This window comes from Megascapheus bottae, chromosome 17 (assembly GCF_031878675.1).
Source record: "Megascapheus bottae isolate mThoBot1 chromosome 17, mThoBot2.hap1, whole genome shotgun sequence".
Lineage (NCBI taxonomy): Eukaryota > Metazoa > Chordata > Mammalia > Rodentia > Geomyidae > Megascapheus > Megascapheus bottae.
The window spans coordinates 31,891,319-31,917,825 of record NC_143525.1 but is presented as its reverse complement, the minus strand read 5'-3'; the positions used below and the strand labels follow the sequence as shown (position 1 = coordinate 31,917,825).

Genomic DNA, 26,507 nt, shown 5'->3' with positions numbered 1-26,507 from the left:
CCATGTTGTAGGTTTCTGAAGGTTTGCTGCTCATGTTCATTCCACTCTTGTGGTAGGAGCACCAGAGATGGATGAAGGACAGGTAAATTCCCAGGAGTTCTATCTACAGTTGTTGGCCCTCCACTTGAATGGAGTTTTGGAAGCTGGGCATAGATGGCTCATACCTATAATCCTAGCTACTCAGGAGGCTGAGATCTGAGGATCCTCACTCAAGGCCAGTCCAGGCAGATAAACCTGAGAGACTTTATCTCCAATGAACCAACAAAAACACCTGGAAGTAGAGCTTTGGCTCACGTGGTAGAGCACCAGTCTTGAGTAGAAAAAGCTAAAGGGCAGTGCCCAGGCCTTGCGTTTAAAGCTCCAACACACACACACACACACACACACACACACACACACACACACTGGCACCTGGTACTAGCATCTCTGACTTGATCTGGCATTGATTGCTCCTTGGTGTGTACTGAATAGCTGGTTGAGAGGGTTGTCACTAAAGAGAGGAAGGGAGGCAGCCATTCAGAAACCTTCACTCCTCCACCTCCTGGGTAGAAAGCAGGAAACTTTTTGAGAGGCTCTCCCCACTTATGACAAGAGAGACTTGGAAGTGAGTAGCCGAGCCCCTGAGAGCCGGGAAAGGTTATGTGGCATTGACCATCCCATTATCAGTTCAGCTCCGTGGCAGGGCACATTTGAGAATGTGTGTGACTGGTGGCACTTCACAAGTCCAGCTGGACCTGGAGAAGGCACCAGGAATTCTCTAATTCCCAGCTCTCTACCCCCCTCTGGTGGCCACTTCTCAAGTGAAGCAGCAAAAGCGACGTGGAAGGAAGTGGCAGGGGAACTTGCTCAAAGCAATCCAGATGAGACAGGAGGGTCAAACCCAGTAAGAGGGAGTGGTTTTCACCTCTCACCTCCAAGCTTCCCTACCTCTAGTAGCCAGGGTTTGAGTTTGTGATCCAACAAGATGTCGAAGCCCAGGATTTCAAAGCAGGCACTGTTAAGTGTGTGGCTAGGGAAGCAGCTATGGTAGTTATGCTTTATGACTGGCTGAGCCGAGATGAGTGTCTTAATGATGACATCCTCGATAGATTTCCATATCTGCTCCACATCATAACCTCCTTTCTCCATGTACGTGTTGAAGGTAGAGAGTTTCCTAGAAGTGAAACACAGGCCATGAAGCACAGAAGCTGTTGCTGGCCATTTGAGGCTGAGGTGAAAACCAGAAACTCTGGAGCAGATAGGGCACCAGAGCCAGTGGGGATGAACACCTAGGAACCCTGGGGTAGGGGGTACAGGTACACAATCACAGAAAACATGGCCTGAACACTTCTAGAAATAATCTGTGGACTAGGGAAGGGACTGGGTATCTGAGAAGAAAGCTCAATGGATGGAAGAAAAAAAAAGCAAAAACAAACACATCCTTACACCACTGAGATCATGGTTTGAAACCAGCCCCGGAAAGACAATTCTGACTCTTATCACCAATTAACTTGCAAAGAGCCAGACAGAGAAGTATGGCTCAAGTGGTAGAACACCAGCTGTCAGAAAAGTAAGCCTAGCAAGAGCATAAATCTCTGAGTTCAAGGCAGAGAAATCACAGAGACAGAGAGAGAGAGAGAGAGAGAGAGAGAGAGAGAGAGAGAGAGAGAGAGAGAGAGAGAGAGGAAATGCAGAAAGAGGAGGAGAATGGAGGAGTAAGAAGAGAATGAAGAAGATAAGGGCTGGGGATGTGGCTTAGTGGTAGAGTGCTTGCCTAACATGCATGAAGTCCTGGGTTCAATTCCTCAGTACCACATAAACAGAAAAAGCCAGAATTGGTGATATGGTATAAGTGATAAAGCAAAAGAAGCTCAGGAATAGTGCTTAGGTCCTGAGTTCAAGCCCCAGGACTAGCACAACAACAACAAGAAGACAAGGTAGTTCATAAAGTTCTCTAGATCCCAGGCCAAGGGGTCAAAAGAGGAGGAAACAAGTTGGCAAGTTGAGCTTTTGCTAAGGGTCCGGTATGCAGAGCTTTCAGACAATGAGACATCAAGAAATTACTACCTCTGGGGCCGGGAGTTTGGCCTAGTGGTTAAAGTGCTTGCCTAGCATGCATGAAGACCCGGGTTCAATTCCTTGGTACCACATACATAGAAAAAAGCCGGAAGTGGTGCTGAGGCTCAAGTGGTAGAGCTCTAGCCTTGAAAAAGTCCAAGGACAGTGCTCAGGCCCTGAGCTCAAGCCCAAGACTGGCAAAAAAAAAAAAAAGAAATTACTACCTCTGTCACAGCAGCCTAAGGACTTAGTGAATAATCTACACATACATGAAACAATTGGGGATTTTTTTTTGTACCAGTAATGGGCTTGAACTCAAGCCCTGGGCACTGTCCCTTAGCTATTTTGCTCAAGGCTGGTAATCTACCACTTGAGCCACTTCTCCACCTTTAGCTTTTCAGTTGTTAGTTGGGAAATAAGAGTCTCATGGAATTTCCCACCTAGGCTGACTTGGGACCACCACCATCGTCAGATCTCAGCCTTCTGAGGAGCTAAGATTACAAGTGTGACCCATTAGTGCCCAGGTAGGATGGCATTTCTATAAGGAATAAGTAAGAGACTAGTTTCACGGCTACCACTTTCTCCACCTGTTATAGTGGTTTTTCATAAAAGGGTTGGTGACGCCAATTCTTCCAAGTGGAAACAAAAACTGGATTTAATTTGCCTGGTTAGGAAATAAGTTTTCCTGAAATCCTTTATACATTTCTCTGACTCTTAACCAACATAACAAAATAGAAGGTGACATTTTCTTGATGATTCAAGGTCTGTCACAATGACCACATGTTATTATGTAATTCTGTTATGTCCCATGGTAAGTCACTTTAATACCAGTGATAGCTGAAGATGAGTGATGTCTGTGCCAGAGTCACAGCAACTTTAGAGTTTTTCTCTCTCACTCTGCCTGCAACATTGTCTCTCCTGAGTTTAGACCAAGGTTGGGAGGAGGGAGGCTGACTATTGACTATGAATGTCCTTGGCCTCACCTACCAACTTCTGCTGGAGCAGCAAGACAGCAGAAGTAGATTGTCTCAGAAGATGTGGGAAGAGGGCCGCGTACAGTTGTGCACACCTGTAATCCCAGAAACTTGGGAAGCTAAGGCAAGAAGATCTTGAGTGTAGGGCGGTAGCCTTGAGCTGAAGAGCTCAGGGACAGTGCCTAGGCCCAGAGTTCAAGCCCCATGACCCCAAAAGAAAAAAAAAAAGGCCAAACATTTCTTTGGGGCTGGGAGTTTGGCCTAGTGTAGAGTGCTTGCCTAGCATGCATGAAGACCCAGGATCAATTGTTTGGTACCACATACATAGAAAAAAGCCAGAAGTGGTACCGTGGCTCAAGTGGTAAAGCTAGTCTAGCCTTGAGAAAACCCAAGGACAGTGCACAGGCCCTGAGTTCAAGCCAGGACTGGCAAAAAAAAAAATCTTAAGCTCCAGGCCAGCCTGGGCTACATATTAAAATCAAGTATCAAACTGAAAATAAAAGCCAGGCACTTCTGACTCATGCCTGTAATCCTAGCTATTCAGGAGGCTGAGATCTGAAGCTTCCAGTTTGGAGCCAGCTCAGACAGAAATGTCCACGAGACTCTTCTCTCCAATTAGCCACCAGAAAACTGGAAGAGGAGCTGCAGCTCAAAGTAGAACACTAGCCTTGAGCAGAAGAACTCAGAGACAGTGCCCAGACCCCGAGTTCAAGTGCTATGACTAAAACAAAACAAAACCCTAAAAATTATACAAATAAATAAACATGCATATGTATGTAAAGATTTGGAGGTATGCCTCAAGTGTTACAGCACCTGTCTAGCAAGCCCAAAGTCCTGAGTTTAAAAAAAAATGAGGGGGCCGGGAGTTTGGCCTAGTGGTTAAAGTGCTTGCCTAGCATGCACGAAGACCCGGGTTCGATTCCTTGGTACCACATACATAGAAAAAAGCCGGAAGTGGTGCTGAGGCTCAAGTGGTAGAGCTCTAGCCTTGAGAAAGTCCAAGGACAGTGCTCAAGCCCTGAGCCCATGCCCAAGACTGGCAAAAAAAAAAAACACAACAAATAAAAAAAAATGAGAAAGGAGTGGGAGGGTTGGGAGTCAGGTCAGGGAAGGAAGGAGAAAAGAAAGGAAAAGGGAGAGAAGAAGAAAGGAGAACTCTGCCATGAAATATGAAAACACATTGAAGGCCAGGACATACTATGGTCTAGATGTGCTCCCCAAGTTCTGTTGGAAACAACAGCCCCAATGCTGTAAAATGCTGTAAGGATTGGAAGTGGGACCTTCAGAAGGATTCAGTCCTTGTGAATGGATTAATCCATTCATGCATCGAAGGGTTATTATTATAGGAGTGGCTCTGTTATAAAAGGAAATTCTCTGACACACTTGCTGAGGAGAGATGGGCAAAAACAAACAGGGGCACTCACCATAGGCCCTAGCACCTCAAAACTCCCTTTCCCTCCCTGCTTTCTCTCAATACATTCACACTCCTCAGTCTACCTTTTTTTTTTCCCTTAAAATTCCAATGAAAGACGATTAGGAAATAACATAAATAGAAAGGCTGCTCATGAAGAGACGCATGAATTCCTCATTTCCCCACTCTGGGAGAATCTTAAGGCCAGCTAGCCACACAATAGATGGATGACACCAGGACATCGTGACGCATCAGTTGAGAATCTGAAATGGAGTAACACCCCCAGGGAACCCCAGGCCAAGGAGCGCCGTGGCTGGCCATGTCCTTCTCACGTGGCTGACTAGCAATCAATAAATGTCTGCTGATCTGGAAGTGTCAGAAAGGACAACTGTAACAAGGGTATATTTTGGTGTGTGTATGTATTCTGCTGGGGAAACGCTCATGTTTATCTCTCCTCCTCCCAGCCTCCTAAGGTTTATGACATGGCCTCCTTTTAATGATTAACAGCCTAGAAGGCTGAGAGCAAGGAGTACATGGTAGATGGAAAGGCAAAGTCATTTTTACTGAGACTGTAGGATCCAAGATGACAACCCTGGCAAGGACTGGAGGGAGACTGGGTAGAATCCTAGAAAGACAAGCAGAGCTGTTCTCTTACCTCTTGCTGCCATAGTGGCCATCTTCAATGAAGTTTGAGCTGTGTTTATTAATGGAATAATTAGTCAGGTGCATGCAGATATCATCCTGGGAGGGAAACACATGCATAAGACGATAGAGTCAGGCCTCCTGTATCCTCTCTGCAGCCTCCCCTGGCTTCTGGAGCTTATAGGGCTAGAAAAGAAAGTCTTAGGGCATACTTAGACTGGGGAAGTAGGGGTATCATAGGGCCTGGAGTATAAGCCATTTCAACTCCTCCTGAGATCACAAGTGCCCTATCTGGCACAAACTTCAGGAGTCTGAGGAGAGGGGTTTGTCTGTGAATGAGGGACTAACATGGAAGCTCCCCCACAGTCCTTTCTCCTGGAGGATCCCTGAACTGCAGGGTCTGGCGTTGGATTGGGGAACACCTAGACACAAGTCCCCACTCATCTCTTCCTAGCAGTGTGACCTTATTCTCTCCGAGTTTTAATATCCTCCTCTATAAAATGGGTATAGTAAGTCCTAGCTCTGAGGGTGCCTAGAGGACTCAATGAAAAACCTTGAGGAATCTGGCCCACAGGAAGCACTGGACGACGACAGCCAGCTGCACAAGGTATGAAGGATTGGAATGCCCAGCGTGGGTTGTCATGCTGAAGGGTGGATCGGGGGAGGCAGTGTGTCCCTTTAGCTCACCAAGTTGTCTATGCAGGGGTTAGAATAAGATGTGGTAGCAAAGCGAGCCAGTCCTTCCTTGTACACAAAAATCCTGAGGGGGTCACAGGATGTCAGCAGTACATAAATCCGTAGGTCAAACTTGAACCCATCAATGATAAAGGGCTGGGAGAGAGGGAATCAGTCACATAAGTATTAGTGCAGAAATACACACATGAAGATCACTAGCCTGGCATCTTGTTTGGGTGGTCAGCTCCAATAATGTGGGGGTAACATGTAGGCTTGGCAGGATAAAGAGACCTGTGACCTGACACAAGTGACCTTAGAGAAGTCACCAAACAAGACTGTGCTAGATACCCTCATCTACTGAATAACACAACTATCCCAAGAGAAACTCTTGGCAACTAAGCAGAGTAACATTAAAGGTCCTTTGGTGGAGCTGGGCACCAATTGCTCATGCCTATAATACGATCTTCTCAGGAGGCTAAGATCTGAGGACCGAGGTTCAAAACCAGCCGGGGCAGGAAAGTCCTAGAGGCTCTTCTCTCCATTAACCACCAGAAAATTGGAAGTAGAGATATCAATCAAGCGGTAGAGTGCTAGTCTTTGAGCAAAAAAAAGTTTAGAGATAATACCCAGGCCCTAAATTCAAGTTCTAAGACTGGCACAAAAAAAAAAAAAAAGAAAGAAAGAAAGAAAAAAGGAGTCCTTTGACAGAAGGACGCATGATTTGCAATCAATCAAGGCTGAAATACAATAGTTACCATTCTACAAGAGTTATTCCTGCAATGGTCGCCTAAATACTTTTCCCCCCCCCCTGAAGAGCCTAACTTCCCCTCACCCATACAAGGGTTCCCTCCTTGCTGTACCATTTGCTGCACTGAGATCTGAAACCACCAATCAGGAAAGGAAGCTGGTCACCATGACTACCCCAGGTCTCCAAAAACTAAGGTATTCTCTGAGCACTCATCTGTTTAAGGAAAGGGGCCACCCAGTGAGTCAGGAGCAGCAGACAAGGATGCAAAGGTGGAAAACACTCTGGCTAGGCAGATGCAGCACCACTGCCCACAGAAGCAGACTCAGCTCCATCCCCATCTCTGCCTGCCACTGACTTTATTTTACATCCTGTCCCATAAAGCTAGAGTCCCAGGCTGCAGTGAGCAATAATAAATAAATGATCACAATGACAAAGTACCTTTGTAATGTAGAGCTGACAGATCATATCTTCCCCTGGTTTGATATCTTTCACCGTCCGAGTAACAAATATACCTCTCCCTTGGCAGCCTGAATCCGGCTTACAAATATATGTTTTGTTTTTTCTTGACCTGCTGTACCTTTGCAAATCTCCCCAACTGCCAGAGCAGGGAGGAAACAAGAGATATGTTTAGTTGGGGAGCAATGAGAAGGAAGTCTACCTTTCTACAAAAAGACAAAACAAAACACAGAAGAACAGCCAGAGTCATGGATGGATACTGTAGAGTGCTTGCTTTGCATGTGTGATGCCCCATGTTCAAGTCCCAGCACCAGGGATAAAAATGCCACACACACACACACACACACACACACACACACACACACACACACACACACACGCATGCACCAGAAAAGAAAAGCTATCTGAGGTGACAAATCAACAGATGCCCAGTGATCCAGCAATGGATAAGTCAGTAGAATTTACAGTGGAGACAATATGGACAGGCTCTAAAAGGAATTCAGGCCTAGCTTCAAATCCTGCAACATCACTACCAGGCCCTTTTCAAGGACCTCTCCAAGCCTCAACTTTATCATCTATACAAGGTGGATTAAAGTAGTGATTAAGTTTTGTTTTTCTGGTTTGGTTTGGTTTTTGTGTTAAGACTGGGGCTTGAACCCTTAGCTATCCATTGACTTTGTCACACGCAACTGGTGCTCTACCATTTTGAGCCATAGCTCTACTTCTGACTTTTTTTTTTAGATTTGAATGTTTTCATTACCCTTACACATATTGTATATATAATTTTAACATAACATGCATATGTATATACATATACTATAAATTATATATGTATATAAATTATATATGTGTGTCCAAATTAACGGATTAATGGATTAATGTGTCTCAGTCTTTCTATATTTCTCATTTTGTGTTTTATCTCAAAGGAATCTAGCAATCACAGGAGAAATCATATAACCACCATGTTTGTTAGTGGCCAAGAAATCTGGATGGTAAATATATTTCCTTCTAAGTTGCTACTAAGCCCTGGAACTGGTTACAGACAAGGCTGGGAACCCTGGAGCTCTTACTTTGCAGAAGTGCTAGGTAAAGAGGAGAGATTATACTCAACCATGTGTATATAATTCTGATGGTGACATTTCTCTAACTCCCTCTGATATCTGAGGCTCCCAGTTCAAAGCCAGCCCAGACAGGTAGGTCTGAGAGATTCTTATATCCCGTTAACCAGGAAAGTCCCAAAGGAGAGCTCAAGAAGTTAAAGCTAAAGGACAGTGCCAAAACCCTAAGTTCAAGCACACACATTCACATCACAGAGAACTAGTTACAAATGGGTAAAATTTAATCCAAGAACAGGGACTGATGCCATCCAGGGCTCACATAGGGATTAAGGCCAGGCAAGCAGCCCTTACTGCTAATCTGGGTGCTAACTCTCTCTAGAAGCATCCAGATCCTTAAAATTTCAGAAAATATACAGTTGAATGATAGGAACAAGATCAAACCCCAACAGCTTTCAGGATGAGGACAAAGTCTCATCCCAGCTGGAAGTACAGGTTCCAAGGCACCCAGCCCTTAATTGTCATCACATTTTATAGGCAATGCTCAGTTTCCTCAACCTTGGACACACCCTTTATCCTGTCTCTTTTCCTGGGCAGTAGCTAGAGGTACATGTGGGGTGAGGGGTGAGAAGAAAGGAAGACACTCACTCAGCAGGAAGACACCAGGTCCTGGGGAAAAAATGGAAATCCTTAGGGAACATCTTTAACATGCGGCTCATATTCCTGGCCAGCAAATCCTTGCGGCAGATTTCAGTCATCCCAGGGAAGTGGTTGATTTTCTGCAATAGAAGCCGGGGTTCATGAGCATGGAGAGATGGAGCGCCATGAACTGCCCTCAGGAGACTGATAAACATGAGGGTCTCACGATGTCACATTTCAAAGGAGGAAAAATACCTGGTAGCTCTTCATCTCCATCACCCGCTCCAGTGACACTGAATAGTCAGTCCAATAGATAGTCCAGTCCTCATTTTCATTGCCCTCTCGAAGGCCATACTGCTGGGCAGCCCTGCGCACTGTGCCAGAGTCCAGAGAAGGGTTTCTTAGCCCAGGAGGAGAATATGGGATGGGGAAGTCCTTTCCTAGGCATTCCCGGCGCAAGAGAGCTAGCTTCTTGGGACTGGAAGCCAACTGGCCATGTAGCCATGCCAGGCAAAGAAAACAACATGGAAACTAGGCAATGGTGGCTCTTACCTAAAAGCCTAGTGATTCAGAAGGCTGAAATCTGAGAATGGCAGTTCAAAGCCAGCCTGGGCAGAAAAATCCATGAGACTCTTATGTCCAACTAACCAGCAAAAAGCTAGAAGTGTGGCTCAAGTGATATAATACTAGCCTTGAACCATGGGAAGGTTAATGAACAGTGTCATGGTCCTGAGTTTAAGCCCCAAAGAAAAACCACACAGAGTTGAAAGCTGATAAAGAATACAGCCGGGGGGCCGGGAGTTTGGCCTAGTGGTAGAGTGCTTGCCTTGCATGCACAAAGACCGGGGTTCAATTCCTCGGTACCACATACATAGAAAAAGTCCAGAAGTGGTGCTGAGGCTCAAGTGGTAGAGCTCTAGCCTTGAGAAAGTCCAAGAACAGTGCTCAGGCCCTGAGCTCAAGCCCAGGACTGGCAAAAAAAAAAAAAAAGAATACAGCCAGTACTCAGTGATTGCCACAAAGGGTTGTCTAGGATCAATGTTTGACTTGTCTTGGCTTCCCCTTGCCAGGAAGCAGGCCTCTTTCTGGCTTCCCTCCAAATACTAAAGCCCCAAATGTTCAGAGAATGTTAACCAACCCTTAATGTTAACCTGAGCTAAGCTAACCAGAGCCAAGCTTAATTAGTGAAGCCAATTGGTGAGGGGGAAAATTAAACAACACATTTCAAAAACCACATACAGGCTATTACATCCTTCTTTCTCTCCTCCTGTTAGTATTACTAGCTGGGAGCTGACTCCAACACAAACCCAAATGTCTGGCCTGGGAAGGAAGAAGTGTCTGTGGCAGCCAGGATAGTCTAAAAGCAACCCAAGGTATTTCCATTTGAACTCAAAACACAACCACAGTATTATACTCAGTAGTACAAAATAAGCCTGTAGGTTAGGTTGCCATCCACAGACTGCTGGTTTGTAACTCGTGTTCTAAAACAGGACCACGAACTGCCGTGACAACTGTTTCTTCTAAAATCAAACCCTCAAATCACCACAGCCCAGAATTACAGATGGTTGAAGTACACAGTATTATGGTCAAACCCAACGATACTTTGGATGAGAGTCTCAACTTTCTCAAATAGTTCTTGAAGCCCTCAGAGCCAAGGACTAGAGTGTGGAGACACCCATTTGCACCCCCTGAACATATTCAAAAGTGACCCCCTTCCCCCACCATTGAGTGTAAATGCTTACCACTCTCATACCGGCAGCTGGAAAGATTGATCACCAATCATCTGGAAAAGAGAAAAAGGAAAGCAGCAAGACAGAGGAAGACACACCGGCCAAAACAAGGGGCTGCATCCAGAAACACCCTGTCCTGCAGAGAGGCTACTCTAAACCTCCAACTGTTCTCAAGGCTGAGGATGTAGACTCAGGGTGGTAAAAACAGATCAGTGCTGTCACTCTGCCCATAAGACAAGACTTCTGCATTTCAGTTACAGTTACTCTTGCTTACAGTATCAGTGCCTCTGGCCTTTTATTTTAGAATCCAAGTAGGGGACAGAAGTTAAAAATCTCTTTGTCCAAAATGTTACCACCACCTTCTCCCCATTATGGGAAGCTGTAAGTTGGAAAGCAGACAAGCTTTCAGACATTAATCAGGATTGACAGGAGCAAGGCATAAGGAAATACTAAACAAGAACCAAAATGGACCAGCTGTACATAGATCCTGATAAGTAAGCATGGCTCTGTTGAAGTAGACAAAATCCCTGGAACAAATAAGCACTTTCTTCTGTTTATGCAAAGACATCTTCCTTATTTCTTATGCGAGGAAACATTTTTGTCCCACATTCCTTCCAAGGTATTCTAAGCACAAGTAGAATGAAATTCAATTATACACCCCATTATTTAATTCTATTAAACAGACCATTAAAATAGCTTCTTTTTGTGTGAACCAAAAATGACAATTGTGACAGTTTAAGTATACAATATCTTTCTCCCTGGCCTTACCAGCTTAAGCTTCATTCCCTCTTGCTCTTTTCTAGTCTAATCAACATGATTCCCATTCCCAGCATCTTTCAATGCTAACCTCTTTTTCTTCTTCTTCTTTTTGAATTGCTGCTGGGCATTCTGCAGCCCTTTGTCTATGTCCTCCTTCACAAAAGCCAGATCAGCGATTTCTTTTAGATCTTCTACGGAACTGTCTTCTCTCTCTTCAGAATCTGCCTCTTCTTCACTCTCTGAAGTCAGGCGCTGTAGCATCTTCCTGGCCTGGCAGGAGACCCTGGGGAAATACCAGCTCTCCCTGGAGGGAAGAGCAGAGGGAGACGCAGTTACATGGGTCCACCTGTAGGGGGACCTCTGCCCTTGCTCATGTAGGTAGTGAACCAGGGTTCCAAGCCAAGGCAACCAGTTGCAGTTTATAGAATACCACCAGATCTGTACTTTTGGTGCAAGGTCAGAGAGAGAGTGGATTCCATCTTTTGCCATTGCCACAAGACCTTAGGGACTAGTTCAGCCAACCCTGACATTGGTTTTTGCCCGCAGGGGGTTTTCAAGAGCAAGCTGCGATGCTATGCATGGCACTACCAAGTAAACAATGTTATTATTAAAGTGAGTGTCTAGAGACAGCCTCAAAACCAGGCCCCAAACCTCCCCAGCTGAGAAATGATGAGTCCCAGAGGGAGGAGTGGAGGTACACCCAGGAGGTCTGTTAACTGTTTCAGTGCTCTAGCCAACCTCTCACATGGCAATTCTGCAACTGCCACTCAGTACAAGGCTGTAGCAGATTGAACAGTGAATAGTAAGAAGCAAGCCCAGAATCACGTTTTATCGTGCAGGGTCCCCAACCATGGAAAAGTCCATTAATATTTCCCCTACCACCAACTCCAAATTAAAAACAAGGCCAAATCACTATATTTGTATGTAAGAGTGTGTGTATGTGTGTGTGTGTGTGTGTGTATAGTCTTCATACACACACACAACCCCTCCATACACACACAAACTTATATATGGAAGTCCAGCAAAGTTCTCATCTTTTTTGCCCCATTAGATTTCTTTGATGTTTATTCATAATTTCAAATCTTAAAAAAAATTTTTTTAGCTGAGCACTGGCAGTTCATGCCTGAATCATCCAAGCTACTCAGTAAGTTGAGACTTGGAAAATCTCAGTTCGAAGCTAGCCAAAGCAAAGAAGGCCAGGAGACTCCATTTCCAATTAACTAGGCAAATGCTAGATTGTAGGCATAGCTCAAGTGGTAGAGTGCCAACTGTGATCAAGAAGCCCTGAGCTCCCACAATGTCTTCCTGCCCCCTCCCTCACCCCCCACAATTTTTCAAAATGTAGAGTCTCAATATGTACTTAGGCTGAATTGGTCTCCAGATCTCAAATTGATTTTAATTTTTCTGCTTCCCAGTAGGGAAGCATAAGTATTCTGACATCGTTTTAACCAATTTTATCTGATTATTCTATACTTCATATCATAAACAACCTTTTTATTTGAAATTAGTTGGATTTACTTCCTTCTGAGTTTGCACGTATACATAAACTCCAGACCTGGGCACTGTCCCTGAGCTCTTCAGCTCAAGGCTAGTGCTCTACCACTTGAGCCATAGTACACTGCCTGTTTTCTGATAATTAGAGATAAGAGTCTCACAGACTTTTTTTTTTTTTTTGCCAGTCCTGGGCTTGAGCTCAGGGCCTGAGCACTGTCCTTGGACTTTCTCAACTAGAGCTCTACCACTTGAGCCTCAGCACCACTTCTGGTTTTTTTCTATGTATGTGGTACCAAGGAATCGAACCCGGGTCTTCGTGCATGCTAGGCAAGCACTTTAACCACTAGGCCAAACTCTCGGTCCCTCACAGACTTTTGTGCCTAGGCTGGATTTGAACCAAGATCCTCAGATCTCAGCCTCCAGAGTAGCTAGGATTACAGACATGAGCCACTGGTACCCAGCAAACATATTTCTTGGTGTTACTTTTGTGACAGTCCTGAGGCTTGAACTCAGGGCCTTCTCTTGGATTTCTTGCACCCAACTAATATCTACCACATGAGTCACTCCTCCCATTTGGCATCTTGCCATAAACTTCGTTGTTGTTAAACAACAAAGTAGTCTCAACTAATAACAACACAACAACAGTTATATTCAGGAACATTTACACAGTACAGAAATACACACAGATATACATATACATACATATATATCACAGTTCCTATATATATGTGTATATATGTGTATATATATATATGGTGATCTATTGGTCTATAGATAAATATCCTTTTATAGTGCCAAAGTTCCATAGTTCCTAGTTGTTAATTCTGTGGCAAGAATATTTTAACAATTAAACCAATCATTGCCTTATTGATGGAAATCTAAGTTGCTTCCAATTTTGAGATGATCTAAGTATCTTTAAACAACATACTTTCAAGCTAGGTGTGGTATGGTGGTATGAGCCTGTGATTCCAGCTGCCAGGTAAGCTGAGGTAGGAAGATTGCTTTAACTTAGAAGTTTGGGGCCAGCCTCAGCAACAAACCATCCCTCCTTTCTTTGTGTCAGTACTAGGGTCTTGTGCTCTCACTTGGATTTTCCACTCAAGACTGGCACTTTAGAATTTGTAGCATGCCTCCACTTCTGGCACTTTGCTACTTAATTGAAGACTTTCCTGCCTGGGCTTGCTTTGAATTGTGATCCTCAGATCTTAGCCTCTTGAGTAGTTTAGGATTACAGGCCTGGGCTACCAGCACCCCGCTACAGCTTTCGGTATATATGAAATTACCATATTTCCCAAAGGGATTTCAACAATTTGGACTACTTCTAGCAACATGCAACCACAGCAGGCTCATCTGAGCTTCAGGACCTCTTGGGAATCACCTCCTCTTGGCACCCAAACTTGTACAACATCTATACTCCATGACCCTATCTTTAACATTACTGCACCCTTCCCCTTTACACTGTCCTTTTCCCAAACTTAATAGGATAGTAGTGGTTGGGTTTTCACTATGAATTATTTAATAATAAGCCCTTGCATAGGATAGTTCTTTGCTAAGAATTTTCATATGCATGATCTCATTGAATGTTCCCAATGAACAACCACTGGGAGGAGAGGGCAGAATTATAACACTGGCCAAGGATTATTCCCAAGTCTCTTTATGGTGATACATAGGATGAGCATAAGGAGAAAGAATTGTGCTCAAGGAAATGGATGGATAAAACTTGGGCCCTGGGAATCAATTTTCCCCAGGCACGTACCTGGCAAAGTTCAAGGAAACTAAGGAACATGAAATCTTGACCTTGGACTATTCTGTTTCCTTGCAGGTAGAGGAAAAAACGGCTACTCCACTCCCAGCCCCATCCACAATGCCTCCTGTTTACCCAGCCCTCCTACAGGAGTGGCTCGTTTACATAAAGGTTAATGTTAACTTGGGGAGAAACTGACACAGAATTCCACCTCTACAACTGTAGGTTGTCTTTGCCCTTTTCCAAGCCCTTGTGCAAGTGGTAAGAGCAAGTCATGGCTGATTAGATTTGTGTTCCTCAAAAAGAAAATAAGAGGAGCCAGGAGTGTGGCCTAGCTGTAGACTGCTTGCCTGACATGCATGAAACCCTGAGTTCGATTCCTTGGTACCACATACACAGAAAAAACCAGAAGTGGTGCTGTAGTTCAAGTAGTAGAGCCCTAGCCTTGAGAAAATCCAGGGACAGTGCTCAGGCCCTGAGCCCAAGCCCAGGACTGGGGAAAAAAAAAAAAAAGTCAAAGGGCTCATATCCTAGTTACTCAGAGGACTGAGATCTGTGCATCAAGGTTTAAAGCCAGTTTGGGCAGAAAGATCTGTGAGACTATTATCTCCAATTAACCACCAAAAAGCCAGAAGTAGAGCTGTGACTCAAGTTGTAGAGCACCAGCGTTGAGTGAAAAAGCTCAGGGACAGTGCCCAGGTCCTGAGTTCAAGACCCAGTACTGGCATCAAAAGGAAAAATATCAAGCTGGTACAATGAGCAGCTCAAAGCGAGCCTGGGCAGACAAATCCATGAGACACTTATCTCCAATTAATCAGCAAAAAGTCAGAACTGAAAATGTAGAGTACCAGCTATGGGGTGCCAAGAAGAGAGCCATGTGAGAGCTCAAGGCCATGAGTTCAAGCCCCAGTACTAGCACACACATACATACACACACATACACACACACACACACACACACACACACGCACACACAAAGCCAAATTCTGCCTGTTTTTTTATCTGAATGGGTAGCTGGCTAACTGGCTTCCTAACCTATCATCTCTCTATATTCTTGGCTATTTGGATGGCATTAGGATGGCAGACAATATCCCTCACCAACTATGGCTGTCATTTATTCTCTGGTTTTCTTTCTGCCTAGCCCATGCTTTGTGTTTAATCCCCAGGGCTGAATGCTGCTGGCTTAGATCCAAAGGCTCCTGGAAGAATATTTCATGCAAAGGTTATCTGGTAGGGATCTGGATGGTGAGTCCACAGAAGCACTCCCTTGGCCCACAGCACTGAGTTGTTATCACTCGTGTTGCTCAATAGAAATAGTTGCCAATAATTAGAAAACTCATAAAAACCCAGATTCCCATTTCTTTTGGAAAAGTAGGTCTCCATTCCTTCATGCTAGCTACCAAACGGAACTGAGTAGTCCATTCCTCTTTAACATTTCCTTTCACATTCCCTTTGGTCGCCCTGATACAGAAACAAATGTGTTCTATTCTTTTCCTTATAGTAGCAATGAGAGAAAGGACTCAACACTGCCCCCCTCCCACACACACACCTCCATTACTGGGGTTTGAACTCAGAGAACTTGAACTACACTCCTAGCTGTGTGTGTGTGTGTGTGTGTGTGTGTGTGTGTGTGTGTATACATGTGCACAGGTGTCTAGACGTTATCCATGAGCTTCATTGTTCAAGGCTAGTGTTCTACCACTGCAGCCACAGCTCTACTTTTGATTTTGGGGTGGTTAACTGGAGCTAAAAGTCTCACAAACTTTGCTGCCTGGGCTGGCTTTGAAACTTCATCCTCAGATCTGAACCTCCTTCGTAGCTAGGATTAGACATAAGTCTAATGAGTCACTGGTGCCCATATGCTTCATGTTTTGCATAGGGTTTTGTATTTACGCCTGGACTAGCATGAACTTTGCTCAACGTATTTGTGTTTCCGGCTAGGTAAGAAGACAACAGGTGTGCAGTACCCCATCCAGCTCAGCTTTTATTGATGGAGAAGAAATCTTGCTAATCTTGTTTGTCCAAATTGGCCTTGGACTTTGATCCTCCCTATCTTTGACTCCACAGTAGCTAAGATTGCAAATAAGATATATAATGTTTTTATTTTATTTTATTTTTTGCTGGTTCTGAGGTTTGAATTAAGGACCAGGGTTGTCCCTGAGCTTTTTTGCTCAAAGCTAGCACTCTATTATTTCAGCTGCAGCTTCACTTCCAGTTGGTGAGGTTGTTTTTTTGTTGTTTGTTGTTGTTGTTGGCTTGTCATGGGTCTTGAATTGTGGGCCCTGGGAATTACCCCTGAGCGCTTCAGCTCAAGGCAAGTGCTCTCTTGAGCCACCGCTCCACTTCCGGCTTTCTGGAAGGTTTTAATTGGAGATAAGAGTCTGGCTTTGAACCTCGATCCTCAGATCTCAACCTCCTGAGAAGTTAGAATTACCGGCATGTGCCACCAGTGCCCAGAAGTGACACTTTCTTAACCAGCCTGGTCTTCCCATTTATAGTACATGCTTGACCGCATTGTCATCTCAATTTATACATTGTTTCAGTATATTGCTGGCTTGCAAATAGGTGGCTTATAGTTTTGTTTTGTTTTTTAAATTACTCTCATAGGGTTGAGGATTAATTCCTGTGCCTTGCACTTACCAGACAAAAGCCCTACTGCTGAGTTATATCTTCAGTACCCTCCTCCAGGTTTGTAATCGTTATAGTTATTGTTTTGCAAGCATCATTTGGGTTTCTCCCAGAGCTGAATGAAAAGCATATTAAAGGGCTGGAAGTTTGGCCTCGTGGTAAGAGTGCTTGCCTAGCATGGACGAAGACCCTGGTTTGATTCCTTGGTACCACATACACAGAAAAAAGAAAAAGAAAAGCATGTTAAATTTTTATTTATTTATTTGTTTGTTTGTTTGTTTTATGGTGCTGGGGTTTAAACCCAGATCTTGAGTATGCCACACAAAAAAATCTACCCCAAGCAGCATTTGTGTGTGTGTGTTTATGTGCCATTATTAGAGCTTGAACTTAGGGCTCTGGCTTCACAGAGGGCAAGACAGAGGGTTCTTTTATCCTAGGCTGGAGCCCTACAACTTGAGCCATTCCACTTTCAGCCATTTAATTGGTCTGCTCAGGCTGGTTTCAAATCCTGATCTTCAGATCTCAGCCTCCTGAGTAGCTAGGATTATAGTCAATCAAGCATGAGCCATAGGAACTCAGCAACAAATAGCATTTTAATCTCCTGGTTTTCAAAACAATAATTAGAACTTCAACCCAGTTCAAGCCAGACATCTTGTGATTACAGCAAATATGGGCTTTAGTTGGCAGAACAGACTTCTCTCAGTCTCAGCAAAGATTCCCTGTAAACTTGGGGGTCCTACCCACTGTCATACCTAACTGATGAGTGTCAATATCCAAAGCAGTCTTGTAGTCACAAAGAGAAAAAGGATGAGAGGCAATAAACTCAAAGGTCAAGACCCAAGAATATACACATACATCATGGCATAAGGGCCCCTCCAGTCATCTAGAGATGATGTCAAGTCAGTTATTAAAAAGGCAAATGTAGGGGCCAGGAGTTTGGCCTAGTGGTAGAGTGCTTGCCTAACATGCACAAAGACCCGGGTTCGATTCCTCAGTACCCCACATACATAGCAAAAAGCCAGAAATGGTGCTGAGGCTCAAGTGGTAAAGTGCTAGCCTTGAGAAAGTCCAAGGACAGTGCTCAAGCCCTGAGCTCAAGCCCAGGACTGGCAAAAAAATAAAAATTTAAAAAATTTAAAAAGAATAAAAAGGCAAATGTGGAGCCGGGAGTTTAGCCTAGTGGTAGAGTGCTTGCCTAACATGCACAAAGACCCAGGTTTGATTCCTTGGTACCACATACATAGAAAAAGCTAGAAGTGGTGCTGAGACTCAAGTGGTAGAGCTCTAGCCTTGAGAAAGCCCAAGGACAGTGCTCAGGCCCTGAGCTGAAGCCAAAAGGCAAATGCAAGCCAGGCATGGTGGCTCACACCTGAATCCTAGCTACTCAGGAGGCTGGCATCTAAGGACTGCAGTTCAAAGCCAGCCTAGGCACTAAAAAGTCCCTAAGGCTCTTATCTCCAATTAACCACTAGAAAACCAGAAGGGGCACGGTGGCTCAAGGGGTAGGGTGGTAGCCTTGAGCTGAAGAGCTCAGGGATAACGCCCAGGCCCAGAGTTCAAGTCCCACAGCTGACCCCCCCCAAAAAAGGCAAATACAGTGAGATGGCTAAAAATATTGATTTAGAGTCTGCCTGAATTGAAATCACAGCTCTGCCACTTCCTAGTTGTCTGATTCGGGGCAGTTTTACTTAACCTTCTTCCACCTTGGTTTCCTCACCTGGCATTGCATCAATTACAAAAAGTAAACAAGTTAACTTATTTGAGGTAATACAACACAAAGTTCTTAGAACGGTGGTTACATACAGTAGGTGTTCATGTGAAAGAACAGACCACAAGGGGTAACAATGGTCAACAAGTAATGTACTCATTACCTGATGAATGTAACTGCAACCCCTCTGTACATCACCCCAACAATAGAATTTTTTTTTTTTTGCCAATCATGGGCTTGAGCTCAGAGTCTGAGCACTGTCCTTGGACTTTCTCAAGGCTAGAGCTCTACCACTTGAGCCTCTGCACCACTTCCAGCTTTTTTCTATGCATGTGGTACCAAGGAATCGAACCCGGGTCTTCGTGCATGCTAGGCAAGCACTTTAACCACTAGGCCAAACTCCCGGCCCAACAATAGAATTTTTTTAAATATATTTTTATTGTAATTAATAGAAGGGTTATATGATATTTGCCAGATAAATGGTGCCTTAATTCCCACACATTGATACCCTTTCACATGTCATGGTCCCCATTTCCCTTCCCCCCTCCCCCACCCCTCATCTTGTTTTCCCCCGTTCCCTATCCAATTTCAGATAACCAAATACAATTATATCCGATATATCAGGTAACAAAGTGAGATAGTGTAACAATATGAGATAACCAAGGGACAGTAGAAGTGATGAGAGATAACATAGTACCTTAAGAACAACAATGATTAATTATATGGCTTATGTTTACATCATATTTTAAATGACAAGTTTAACAAACAATTATTCAAGGAGGAAATCTCTAATTACAATCTCTGGGACTTAGTCTTTAGAACTTAATCAAAATTAGGCTAACGGTTTGTATGTCATAGAAACATATCAGTTTATGAAATAAAACATTATGATTATAGAGTCATAGGTTTTTTGTCTATATAGTTATGTTTGTATTTCCATTACCATGTCCATTGCTTTGGGTATGCAGTTATTGAGTCCTCGCTCTTGTACACTTTGGATTTAATAACCGCATATTAAGGATACCATGCGCCTTTTATTCCTTAGGTCTTGACTTGTCTCACTCAGCATGATTCGCTCTAGATTCATCCATTTCCCTGCGAATGCCATTATTTTATCTTGTCTCCAACAATAGAATTTTTTTAAAGAAATTTTTTTAAAGAATAGGCCAGTCAGGCAAGGTGGCTCACACCTGTAATCCTAGCTACTCAAGAGGCGGAGATCCAAGGTTCATCAAGGTTCAAAGAAAGCCTGGGTACAAAAGGATCTGAGATACTTCTCTCCAATTCACCTCTAGAAAATGGGAAGTGGGGCTGGGCTCAAGGGTAGGACAGCAGCCTTGAGCTGAAGAGCTCAGGGACAGCGCCCCAGGCCCAGGAGTATGGTGGTAGCCTTGAGCTGAAGAGCTCAGGGACAATGCCCAGGCCAAGTTCAAGCCCCATGACCCACAAAAAAAAAAAAAAAAGAAAGAGAAGAGAAAAGAAAAGGAAAAAAGGAAAAAAAAGAATAGGCCAGCTCCGTGCATTCTCAGCATCTAGGTCAGTGTCTGGAATATATACAATGTTTGCTTCTTGATGTGTGTGTGTATGTGCACATGCACACACCAGTACTGAGGCTTGAGCTCAAGACCTTGAACTATTGCTTGGCTCTTTTGCTTAAGGTTGGGCTCTACTATGTGAGTTATACCTCCACTTTTTACTGCTTAATTGGAGGTAAGAGTCTCTTCAATTTGTCTTCCCTCACAGGCTTAGAACCTCAGCCTCCTGAATAGCTAGAATTACAGGTGTAAGTCATTGATGCTTGGCTTTTTTTTGGGGGGGGGGGCAGTCTTTGGGCTTGAACTCAGGTTCTAGGCACTGTCCCTGAGCTTCTTTTGCTTAAGGCTAGCACTCTACCACTAGAGTCACAGCACCACTTCCAGATTTTTCTGTGTATATCAAGGAATCAAACCCAGGGTTTTGTGCATACTAGGCAAGCATTCTAACACCAGGCCATACTCCCAGCCCATGATGCTTGGTTTTGTATGCTTTTTTAATTAATGGACTGGGAAAATTAACAAATTTAAGATCCCCCAAGGTTCATTTTCCTCATCTGTAATGATAGAAGCATTATTATGAGCATCAGACAAACATGTAAAAAAAATCAACCAGTTAATTGGGTGCCCTATTTCATGCCTATAATTCTAGCTACTCAGGAAAATGAGATCCAGAGTATTACCATTCAAAGCTAGCAAAGGCAGAAAAAGTTTGCTAAACTCCATGTCCAATTAACTAGCTAAAACAAAGCTGCCCAGGCACCGGTGGCTCATACCGTAATCCTAGTTACTCAGGAGGCTGAGATCAAGGTTCAAAGCCAGCCCAGGCACAAAAGGATCTGAGACTCTTATCTCCAATTAACCTCTAGAAGGTGAGAAGTGGGGCTTGGCTCAAGGGTAGGGCTGTAGCCTTGAGCTAAAGAGCCCAGGGACAATGCCCAGGGCCAGGGGTAGGGTGATAGCCTTGAGCTGAAGAGCTCAGGGACAGTGCTCAGGCCGAGTTCAAGCCCCATGACTCACCCCCCCCCCCAAAAAAAAAGAAGTGGCACTGGGACTCAAGTGGTAGAACGCTAACTTTTGACACAAAAAGGCCTTAAGTTCAAGCCCCAGAACTGACAAGAAAAAAGCAAACCTGGATGCATTGTTCAAGTGGTGGAGTGTCAACCTGGCAAGAGCTAGGTCCTGAGTTCAAATCCCAGTACTATAAAAATAAATTGGTCCTGAATCATTTTCTTTAATGGCAACAGCATCTAAATTTCTACCTCCTACAGATTTGCTGTAAACTGGAAGCAGCTCTATTGCTTCTGATTTGTATTTATTTTTATCCTTTCTTTTCCTTCTCTTCACCAAGGTTCATGTTATCTCATTAAGGATGTGATTAGAACATGTCCTAAGCTTTTATGGAATTCCTAAGTATTAGAGTTATATGGAAGGGAATCTGAAGAATTTCTTCAAGGTTTATTGATTTGAGATTTTTTGTTTGTTTTTTGTTTTGTTGTTAGTGGTAGTGGTCGTGAGACTTGCAGAGTCTCACGGACTTTCTGCCCCAGCTAGCTTCAAACCTGTATCCACAGATCTCAGCTTCCTAAGTAGCTAGGACTTACAGGAGTGAACCACCAGTGCTTTGCTCAAACCAAATCTTAGACGACATGACAATGCCCCTTATTGGCCACCAGGGGGAGAGAATGAGCATTATGATTGCTCCTCACAAACACATTGTAAATTACTTAGAAAAAAAAAAACCTGCTCAGACTCTGTGTAACTGTAATCCTGGCATGTGGAGGCTGAAGCAGGAGGATCCTGTTTCAAAAACCAATAAGAAAAAAAGAGGTTGACAACTAGAGGTGGGGAGAGGAAAGAAGAGTTCATATCACATTTCTGAAGCACCATACACCTCCTTCTCCTGGAAGTGTTCTCATGGGTGAGAAGATGTTTAGCACTTTTTTTTTTGTCAGTCATGTGACTTGAACTCTGGGCCTGTGCACTGTCCCTGAGCTCTTTAGCTCAAGGCTACCACCATACCCCTTGAGCCACAGTGCCACTTTTTTCTGGTGGTTAATTGGAAATGAGTCTCACAGATTTCAGTGCCAGGGCTGGCTTTGAACAGTGATCCTCAGATCTCAGCCACCTGAATAACTAGGATTACAGGCATGAGCCACTGTGCCTGGCTATGTTTAGTACTTTCTATTGCAAGCTTGAAGAAATATAGGTGACCTATAAGTGGGAGGAAAATGAAATTTTATGGTTGGTTAACATAAAAATGAAAGGGGATGGTGACTCAAGAATTAGCAAAGTTTTTCTCCCAGCTCTTAACAGCCTGGACTTTTCTTCTAGACTACAGAGATATATAGACATATACTTATATATATCTACATATGTACATAGATAGATAGATAGATAGATAGATAGATAGATAGATAGATAGATAGATAGTGCTGAAGGCTCTCCTACTCAGTCTGCTGCCTGTGACTTCCTTCTTTTCTTCCAAATAACAGGTTTTCCTTCATGAACTCCCTCTTTCATTTTTTGCTCACCATTCCCTTCAGAGAAACTGTCCTCTGAAGGCCTCTAATGCCAGCTATTGGAAAAATGGGTGAGAGGGGCTAGGAATTTGGCCTAGTGATAGAGTGCTTGTCTAGCATGCATGAAGACCAGGGTTCAATTCCATGGTACCACATACATAGAAAAGCTGGGAGTGGTGCTGTGGCTCAAGTGGTAGAGCACTAACCTTGAGGAAAGCCCAAGGACAGTGCTCAGGCCCTGAGTTCATGAAGGACTGGCAAAAAAAAAAAAATGTGAGAGTCACACAGAGAGGAAGTGCGAGCTCCAGATGGAGCTTTGCCCTTCTGATTCACAAGGGTATGAGAAGCAAAGTTGTTATATTCCCTCTCATTCCCTACCCTTCCAGGAATTTGAGCTTTGTTCTAGAAAATAAGAAGCCTTTTATGTACTCATTGCCTTTCATTTTAGTTACCTTTTGAATTTTTGCAAAATATAGACTAACAAGGGAGGGAGAGTGGGGTTCTTAATTTCTTAATCTACCAGTAAGAAATATTAAGAATGACAGTTCATATTTATCAAAAACAGAGAGATTCTTGCCCAGTCAGAAGCTATCTTTGATTCTCCTAGAAGTTGAAGAATTCTGCAAGATTGGAAGATGCAGTTTTAAAGTCAGGTTCTAGCCCAGCCATTTCCTCCAATAGTCAACAAAGACAAAGCTGGATCAAAATTCCAGCTCTACACACTCCTTTCTTTCCCTTCCTTCCTTCCTTCCTTCCTTCCTTCCTTCCTCTCTTTATACTTCTGTTTCCTCATAGGTAAGATAAAAGGGAAAAGGGAGACAAAATAGAATAATGGGGTACATTTCATCCAAGTACAGTATATGCATATATGGAAAATCCTTTGTATAATTAGTATATACTAATCAAGCAAATGTTAATTGACATGCACTTAACTCACATAAATTGATATGTGCTAATTATACAGATGAGGATAATAATCACCCATATATTGAGCTAATATTTCTTTTGGGGGGGTAGTGGGGCTTGAATTAGGCCTGGGCTCGTTCCCTGAGCTCTTCATCTCGAGGCTACCACCCTAGCCCTGGGTCTGAGCGTTGTCCCTGAGCTCTTCAGCTCAAGGCTACCTCCCTACCCTTGAGCCAAGTCCCACTTCCCATTTTCTAGAGGTTAATTGGAGATAAGAGTCTCAGGTCCTTCTGTGCCCTTTGAACCTTGATCCTCAGATCTCAGCCTCCTGAGTAGCTATGATTGCAGGCGTGAGCCATCAGCACCAGCTCCGAGAACTGCTTTAACAGCATTAGAAATATTAGCTCAAAGCCAGGCATGGTGGTTCACGACTGTATTCCTAGCTACTAAGGAGACTGAGATCTGGGGATTGTGGTTCCAAGCCAGCCCAGGCACAAAAGTCCGTGAGACTCTTATCTCCAACTTAACACTCGGAAACCGGAAGTGGCAATGTGGCTCTGAGTGGTAGAGCCTTGAACTCAGGGAGCACCAAGGACAGAGCCCAGGCCCAGACAAAACAGTTCTTGGTTCAACATAAGTGCTATATTGTGAACTGAGACGGTGTATGGAGAGGTGACTCGTGTTAGAGTATCTGCCCAGGGCCCTGGGTTCAATACACAGAACCATGAAATAACATTCATAGGATTCATACAAATACCATGTAACTTTCTGCAGTGCCTGGCACATACCAATGCTTAATAAATTATCTCCCTTCCCACTTCATTCCTAAGTGATATATTTCTCCAGGGTTCCAACCCCTCAAAACTAAGATAGTATTGCCTCTGTAAGTATGAAAACTAACTGGAAGTCAAAGAAAAAAAGGAGGCTGGAAATGCGACATGGACATTTACACAGGGCCTGCCTGGACAGGAAAAGCAAATAGGTGGGCCTTGGCGGCTCATGCGACTAGCTACTCAGGAGGCTGAGATCTGAGGATCCAAGTTCAAAGCCAGCTCTAGGAGGAAAGTTCATGAGACTCTTATCTCCAGTTAACTACCAAAAAAAAGGGGGGGGAGATGGCATTGTGGCTCAAGTGGTAGAACACCAGCCTTCGGCACAAAAGCCCGGGGACAGTGTCCAGGCTCTGAGTTCGAGCCCCACCAGCGCACATACACACACACCACAAAAACCCGAAAAGTGACTTTTTTTTTTTTTTGAAGGCTTCTTACCACCAAGGAAGAAAAGTGATAAACAGAAGGACGCAGGCTGGGGAAGAAGGAGGTGAAGCGCTGTGAGTCCCAGGGATGGCTCCTGAGTGTCACCCGGGTTAGTTAGGAAAAGGCGGGAGGGCAGGATGAGAGCGTTAACACGAGGGGCGGAGAAGCTACGAGCTCCGGAGCCCGGGCTGAGTGGCTGGCGTCCAGGACACCCTGAGGGGTGACAGGGTGGCCTTTGGGACCTAGAGGATGTGTCGGGTTTGCGGTGGTGTGGGGAACTCCTGGAGGCCGCGGTTTGAGACCAGCACCGGACTTTGGTGCGTTCTTACCCGAAATTCCGACCGCCCCGTCTGGCCCCGACGCTGCGGCTCCAATCGCTCGCTACTACACCTGTGGACCCACACGGAAAAGGACTAAGGAGCCTAGTTCCCATGGGCTGCCTGACAATCCCGACCCCCGCCGGCGATGCGCCCTACACCGGGCCGGTCCTATCCTTGTATTTGCATAAAAGGCCAGCCAGGCCTGCGATTGGTCGGCGGCGCGGGCGGCCATGGCCCCGCCCTCTTGAATCTCATTAACCGCCCTTGGGCTCCAAGACCAAAGCGCCAGAGGTTGTCCGGGGAGATGCGTTGGACGCTCGGGCTCCCCTGCCGGGCGCGAGGTCCGCCGACCGCTCGCCAGGGTCTACCCGCGTACCGCAGGCCGCGCCGCCCCGCCCGGCCCCACCCTACCCGCGTTCCCCAGGAAGCGCCGCCCCGCCATACCTGCCTTCCCCAAGCACCCCGCCTCTCGCCCGGTTCACCCGCCCCGCGGGACAGGCGAAGTTCTGATTCAAGCAGTCGGGACGCTGGGCGCAGGCGCAGACGGAGCGTCTAACTCCAGCTATGTCTGTAGTGGTTGCGCAAGTTAGAGGAGCACCTTGATTTTAATCCCTTGGGCGATCATAAATACCCCAAACCAGAAGAGCCAGAATTTAGGACGCCTTTGGCCTTCGCTGAACTGATCAGTAAAACTAAGACGTCCAACCGACAGAAAAATCTGACTTAAGAGGTCAGGGCTTTCAGCTTCTTACAACAGTGAAGTACACATGTCTCTTAATTTGGTGCCTATGTGGTTAATTTTGTGCCTATGTGAACTGAGCTAGGAGTCAGTTTAATAACAGTGCAGCAACTATTCTCTACTTCTGAGCTGTTGGAGAGCAGCCTCAACATTCAGTGGGGCTGGAGTTTGTAAAGGTAAACACCACACACCGGTGGTAGTCACCATATGTTGGAGAGCAGCCTCAACATTCAGTGGGGCTGGAGTTTGTAAAGGTAAACACCACACACTGGTGGTAGTCACCATATGTTGCCCGTAGTCAACCACAAGGATGGGACCACACACGCAGGTGGTCAGGCAGGTTAAGCATTTTTACAAAGACAAAAACAACTTGGCAAGCTAAGCCTGTCAGGTTATTACAGTTAAACTGGAGTTTAAGTTTCCTGCAGGATTCTAGCAGAGCATGGTGCCCACCTGTGTCCAGGATTTCTATGCTGTGCTGTAATGGAAAACTGGGAGGCGAAGGGGGAGGAGCGAAGGAGGAGGAACAACA

General features: G+C 44.7%; 1 protein-coding gene across 3 annotated transcripts in view; it reads right to left on the bottom strand.

The window, feature by feature from the left end:
- Ttll6 (tubulin tyrosine ligase like 6) overlaps positions 1 to 25,364 on the bottom strand; it is a 40,120-nt gene extending 14,756 nt beyond the window's left edge. The window contains exons 1-9 of one of the 3 annotated variants that reach the window (XM_090350678.1): positions 25,246 to 25,364; positions 11,216 to 11,430; positions 10,380 to 10,418; positions 8,893 to 9,011; positions 8,647 to 8,777; positions 6,926 to 7,082; positions 5,752 to 5,895; positions 5,078 to 5,163; positions 928 to 1,153 (exon numbers count right to left, since the gene is read on the bottom strand). In XM_090350678.1, the coding sequence (XP_090206804.1) occupies positions 928 to 1,153; positions 5,078 to 5,163; positions 5,752 to 5,895; positions 6,926 to 7,082; positions 8,647 to 8,777; positions 8,893 to 9,011; positions 10,380 to 10,418; positions 11,216 to 11,430; positions 25,246 to 25,349 (1,221 nt within the window). In that variant the 5' untranslated portion in view covers positions 25,350 to 25,364. Of the gene's footprint in view, positions 1 to 927; positions 1,154 to 5,077; positions 5,164 to 5,751; positions 5,896 to 6,925; positions 7,083 to 8,646; positions 8,778 to 8,892; positions 9,012 to 10,379; positions 10,421 to 11,214; positions 11,431 to 25,245 lie in introns of those variants that run through there. The other 2 variants (XM_090350679.1, XM_090350677.1) reach the window with 2 other exon arrangements.
- Positions 25,365 to 26,507: the final 1,143 nt, after the last annotated feature.